The 6,878-nt window shown below is 38.2% G+C and overlaps 1 protein-coding gene across 1 annotated transcript in view; it reads left to right on the top strand.

Annotated features, from left to right (window-relative positions):
• Nucleotides 1-6,878, top strand: part of fam172a (family with sequence similarity 172 member A) — a 139,825-nt gene that overhangs the window by 6,927 nt on the left and 126,020 nt on the right. The window contains exon 4 of the mRNA XM_035658690.1: nucleotides 252-352. Coding sequence (XP_035514583.1) covers nucleotides 252-352 — 101 coding nt within the window. The remainder of the gene's footprint in view (nucleotides 1-251; nucleotides 353-6,878) is intronic.

Below are 6,878 nucleotides of genomic sequence, written 5' to 3'. Positions count from 1 at the left end.
TGCTAAATATAAGCAAACCAAGCTTGACACCTTTGTTTTCTATTGCTTATTATCATTTTTCTCTTTCTCCTTTCTCTGTTTGGTCCCTTTTGCTTCCCTTTACCCTCCCCTCCCCTCGATTCAGGTACTTTTGCATGTCCGGTCAGAAGTAATGATCTGCCCACTTTACTGTCAAACACACACACATTACAGTTATCCATTATCATTCCAGATGTGCTTTTTCCTTGTTTCATTTCATCTCTCTTCCATAGATGGTCAGCTCAGACATATAAAAACGGGAGAGCCTTTTGTGTTCAATGCCAGAGAGGATCTCCACCGCTGGAACCAGAAACGCTATGAAGCTCTTGGAGAGGTAACGCATACGTGTTTTCATTATACAACACAAGGTTGCAGTCCCTTCATGCTATACACATAGAAAATGATAATTACATATTAGATCAACATGTAAAATAAATACAAATAAAATAAAATATATACAGTTATGAATATTTTGCAATGGTTGCTGATTCTTTTGAAAAGCAAACAGACTTGGCACTTTGACCCTTATCACACATTTTCACATTTTTTTCCTCTGGACAGATCAATTTCCTGTCAAGTCTTTTTTATTATTTGTGTTTAAATTAAAATTAAAATCTATTTTATGTGGTCCAACAGCAGGCCACTGTAGTTGTAGAGAAAATCAAGTTGTCAAAGTTAATATAGGACTCTCATTTAATTCCTTTTTTAATTTACACATTTATATGTCTAAAAATATTGTAACACATGCTTTATTCATTATAGTGGCTGTTGTAATTCACACTTGAGCTGTAGAAGACTTGTTTCTACGTCTAGGCTTTTTTAAAAACATGATGTTAAATTGCCACTCCCTTTACTCAGTTTAGTCATTCTTTAATTACAAACTTGATAATGCATTGTGACTTGCTTCACACCTCAAATGCCAATGCCACAGAACGGCTTTAACAGAGGTGTATTTTGTGGTCGAGGCATCTGTTAGATTAGAATGTGGAAAGTTTACAAGTATTTAAAAAAATCATGATCTGATATAGATAAGCACAATGGATTACAGTGTAATCCATTGTGCTCATCTAATTGTCAATTTAGTTAAGGTATTAGTTGTTGAGTCTGAGGTCAAATCTGTTAAATTTCCAAATGTGAAATCTGAACCGGACAGGGACATATCTGCTAATTAAGATGAAGAGCGTAAATCAAATGTGAAATCTGCAACAAAACCTGAGCATGGGTCTGAAACCGAGCCTGCTACTGGGCCTCCCAACCTATGCACCAGAAAAAGTCCTCAATCAAGCCTTTTGAGCCAACATTAAGAAGGCACAGTGTAGATAGAACAACCTGTCTGTGATGCATACAGTACTGGAGGCTGGTCTACATCGTTTTGACAGAGACTGCAGGCCTGACGCAGCATGTGCAAAAGAGCTTTCTTGACAACTTTTTATGACTGTGCAACATACAGATGTCAAAATACATTAGAAACTTTACTGATGCACACCACTGCCAATGAATTGATGGCCTTTATTGTTCTTCAACATATATATAGAATATATGGTGAAAAGCAGATACTGAGAGATCTCTAGGATCCCTAGGAAATAAAAGACTTTGACTTTCATTTAAAAGATTCTATGCCTACAGCTACCTACCTACCTATAGCCTAAAAATTAAAATCCTTGTGACACATTTTTGTGAAGTTCCTTAATGCTCTTATGAAGTTCTTTCATCGTCCAACTGCACCACCATATATCCAAATATACACCATCCTAAAGTTCACCTCTAATTCACTCCCACAGTACCAACACATGCAATATGCATTAAGATAATGAGACAAATGTTCTTTTGTAATCAGTTTTTTTATTTGCATCCCCTGCTATGTTGCTTTTAATTGTGTGCATTCTTTGAAGTTCAAAGCAAAGTGATAGACCCGTTTGTGGGATTACCTGGGTGTTTTTATTATTTCTAATGCAGGTATACAGTAGCTCCTTTGAGAGCCAGCCTTCTGTGAAGGCTTTTTTCCCCTCTTTTCTTTTGCCTGCTCAGGCACTATCTACCAGCATCTAAAAAGGCTGTAGAAACAAACATTTGGTAGCATGCAAGCAAAGGCCCTGAAAGAACACACAGACATTTAAACTAAATGAACTCAGGCATCCGAGGGGGGCCAAACATTTGGGGGAAACAAATAATCATCAAGCAGGATGTATGCAAATTTTATTCATCCTGTGATTAAAACATTGACAGAAGCATCTTCTTTAGAGAAGAAAAAAGGAAACCATGTCAATCAGTGTTGATGCAAGCTTGTGTAATGAGAGCAGATACTGTATGAATTGTGCTGCAGGAGATTAACTGGCTTAGAAGAAAAGAGCACTACCTGAATAAGCAGTATTATATGTCTGTTGTTTTTAGGCCACAGATGATTCAAGAAAATTAATATTGTACCTCATACAGCTTTGCAAGTACAAATGCACTGTTTTGCTGGTAAGAAATATGCTCCATTATAAATAGACACAACTACTGAATTGTATGCCTTTGGTTGTAAAAGTGGGTTATGCTGCTTAGTCAGCCTCTATATGTGAGTGTGTAGCACACAAGCATACCTGCATGCTTATTTCTGCGTCCGTCTGGCTGACACATGCAGATGTATTTGTCCTTGAATTCTTTCTCTACAGGATGCCATTGTGTACCTGCCTGCCTAGTCTTTTCTCTCATTCCTCTCCTTAATTTCTGCATTAGCCATGATGAGAGACTTTGTCAGATGTCATGAGGGTAGATGTAGAATAAGCCTTTATGCAGACAGGCCTGCTATAGGCCCAACACCACCACAACTCATCCCAATGCCAACTATCAACCTGCCACCTGAGACAGTCTTTGAACTAGCCACAATTCAGCCTAAGAGCTGTGTGACATGGCACAAGGACGTGGGTGCATGCATTTGCCCCTGGCAGTATAAATAAAACCACATCTTCATTGCCCTCTAATGTTCACTTACATTCATTTCTGTTTCTCCCCTCATTCATACCTCTGGAGGACCCTTTGCTGCTTCCTTCTTTTTCTACAGTGCAGATGCTCCCCTTACTTGCTCTCTGCTTAGCTGTTATTTTTGCTCCTTTTTGTACTTTTTCTTTTTTGTCTTAAACTTCAAAACATTCAAGGAGGTTTCCTATTGCAACTAAATCCTTGGGAGGATAATTTATGACAACTCTGGGTTGCGCTTATCTACTTTTAACTGCTTTCTGCTACCCACAACATTAACACGACCCAAACAGTAACTTAGTGGGCCACTGACACAGTTGTGCCCCGGATGTAACTATGCTTCTCTGCTCATTGGAGTCGATAAAGTGCACAGAGTTAAATAAATTGTTACAGAAGATTACCACACTCAAGAGAAGGATATCGGTGCTGGAAAAGACTTCTGAATTACACAGACAATCTGACAATTTCTTCTACCAGTGAGTAAGTGAACTCTTCACTGACTCACAGAAAAAAGAAAAAAAAATTCATATGCTATGAATGGGATCTATACCTGCTGGGATAATCTGGTTGCAAAACCTATATAGATAAGTGCAAGACTGTAATTTCTGGATTCAGCTAAACCAACTTTGACCCTGGGGTGGGACGGGTAAACTGATTTGTACCATCAATAAATCTCGATGAGATTGATAGTGGAGATGGCTGCTGATAAGTTTGGACATGTGAGTATTATGAAGAGTGCCAGCCAACAGAAAAAGATCAAAAAGTCCAAAATGGAAAAACATAAAAACTTTTGTGACATAAGAGAAAATTAATAAAAATAAATAATCATATTATTCTACATTTGGGGCCCATTGATATTTGGAAAGACCAATCAAAAGTGCTAAAGTAGGATTTCATTGAACTGTCTGGACTAACTGAGAGCCCAATTTTTATTGGGGGAAATCAGCAAGTTCATCAGGAACTTATAGCTCTACAGAACATGTGGTCAGGGATCCACTTTACTGATAACTAATCTGTTCTGGGCATATAGGCATCTTTTCAAGGCAGATGGCCTCCACCCAAGCACATGTAAAGTTAAAGTACTCATGAACCATTTTTGATTCAGCCTGCGACACCCATTGGCCAGGCCTAAGATAATACAACCTGACACACAGCAGTTTCAAGACTAGCGTGTTGATAACTGGCTCATAGTCCAGTCTCCTATTCCTCCTTCCTTCACTCTCTCCTGCTTCACTCCTATTGAGATTCACTGATAAAATGGAAGCGCTGATTAATGCAGGCATTAAATTCACCCCCTGGTCACTGCCATGTCATCTGCCTCCACCCAACCAAGCAGATTCTGTAACACCAACCATGCTGATAATGTATATGAAAGAAGAGAAAAACAGGAGGGAGCTGTTTGAGTTTGATAGGAATAACATTTCCACCGACCAGACTCCATTGACAAAACCAGTCATTTTACCTTCTTACCATTCTACCATTTTAGGGTCTGACAACCTTATGAAAAGGATCCCTACAGAGAGAGACATGATATCACTATCCATCACCACCAGACTCCATAGACAAAAGTAGTCATTTCACTGTGCATTTCACATGAAGTGTAACTTCATTTAAAATAGACAGAAACAAAATAAAACTCACCAAAAACGTCTTTGTTAGTCTTTCCATTGTTCCATCAATGACCAACTCTGGTTTGCTCAAAATAAATCCTAAATTTACGGACATCGATGAGAAAAAGCTGTTTCAGTTGCTCTCCTCAGTTGCAAGCAGAGGGACTCACGTGCACTAACATGCACACACGGCCAGACCAGAGAGCCTGCGATAGCAACACAGGCAAAGGGAGTGGGATGTAATTCTTAGCTCAGGACACCATGACTCCTCTATATAATTTATGTGGCAAATAGTTGCTTGCTGCTAAATTAATGTTTTAAATTGCACATACTGTATATAACCTTTAGTGCCTTTATGTGTTAAGTAAAGGACTTTGAATTGCCTATTGTTGAAAGGCGCTATACAGATATATTTGCCTTGCGTTTCCTCTGTCCATCTCTCCCTACCCCTTTTCTTCCTTTCAGTATCTTTATATCCTTGTGGTCCTGTATTTTGTGTGGAGGACTCTGGGTGTTTGTGTGTCTGTGTACGTGTGTGAGTGGGCTGGGGGGTGGCGGCTGTATTGTCAGACACATCACAGCACCAGATGTCCAATTTGCACTTCAGCCTTGTTTGAATAGAGGGACGGATAGAAAGAGTGAGAAATGAGGATGTTGGTGTGATGGCCTCCAAGCTAAAGAAAGGGATGGGAACAAAATTTGGGCTGAGCACAAGAGCAGTGAATATTTTTATGCCCCTCGAAAAAAAAAAAAAAAATTCAAAAATGTTCCCATATATTTTTGGTATCATATGTAGAGATTTGCAGATCTTACTTTCAAGAAGCTGCACTGGCCAATTATGTTTGAACACCCTGGGCCATATTTTCGTACATTTAAGTGGAAGCCAAATTTGTGCCTGGGTACCTGGGCTGCAATTCAACACCTAAGAAAAGCTATTACCCATAAAGTTAGACCACAGCTTAATTGTAGGCCTGTTTCTGTTAGTATAGTAATATGAATAATTAGATCATTTTAAATGAATAGAACTTGGGATGGAATGAGGTGCACAAAAGTTTTTTTTTTTATTACTTTCCTGGAGCTCTTCAGGCACGTGTTGCCATAGCTCTCTCGCTACTATTGCTTGTTTTGGTTTTTTTTCACTGTCACCTTGTAATGTTAAATTATATTGCTCTTGTATAGTTTCTATTTTTATTTTATTTTTTATTTTTACTTTTCTCTATTTATCTGTACTTATTTCTGTCTTTGTGCAGCTGAAACACCTGAATATCCCCTCTGTGGATCAATAAGGGCTTATCTAATCTTATCTTATCTTAAAAGAAAAATATAGCTCAGAGAGACAAGTAGAAGAGTGGGTTATCCGCTAAAAGTTGAACTGACACAGTAACTGTGATGGTGTGCAAACAATCATGGTTACTCTGTATAGCACATGTGTTTCGTTGCTTGAAAAAATGAGAACCATAAAACCGTTTGCTAAATGGAGGAAGCGTACTACTATAAATAACACAAATTGAGCTGTTAAGAATACAGTGTACTGACTCAAACGTATACAATAGGACAATGAAGTTCCTCAGAACCATAAGCGCTGGCAAGAGAACCTTAGAATATCCTCAGGGAGCACCTGATTATTAACTATGAACTCAATTCTTTCAGGGGAAAGCTAAGTTATTTGGGGGATATAGCTATTTTTCCTTTTTACCCTGGGCTGGCCACTTACTGATGCCTTTTTTATGTCTCTTTGTGTACTCTGAAGGTATGGCAGTAGCATAAGAAAGGGTTGTCTGTCTCTGGATAAGTAGGAAAAATGAAAAGTCTGCAGCTGAAATATCCCTTTATGTTCTGAATGCACTCTATAAAGAGTTTAAGCACTGACTTTATTCTTTGTTATTCCCATTAACCCCAGTTTGTAAATGGTTGTATTGGTCTAATGCAGGGGTAGGCAAGTTGCAGCTTCAGAGCCGTATGCAGCTCTTTAGCTTGACAAAAATTATGTAAAGCGTGAAACTATTCAAAAAAAGTTTTTTTAACCTTTTTCTTTTCTCCTTATGGTAGGCCTAAAGTGCTTCTTACATTCTCCAATTGTAAAAATGTGTAGGCACTACACACTAAATAATATATATATATATATACATATATATATATCTTTTTACATTTCTGATATCTTTTTATGTCAACTAAAAAGGCTGTCAAACGTCAAAAGTCCTGACCTGGCTTCTTTTCATCTATATTTTTTAGTAGCAGGGACTACTAGTCTTGAGCCTCAGATGTTTGCGTGGACAAATTTGTTTGCTTTCA

Source organism: Morone saxatilis, unplaced genomic scaffold (assembly GCF_004916995.1).
Source record: "Morone saxatilis isolate NCDOM2014 unplaced genomic scaffold, NCSU_SB_2.0 Contig16, whole genome shotgun sequence".
Classification (NCBI taxonomy): domain Eukaryota; kingdom Metazoa; phylum Chordata; class Actinopteri; family Moronidae; genus Morone; species Morone saxatilis.
This window is presented reverse-complemented; position numbering and strand designations above follow the sequence as displayed.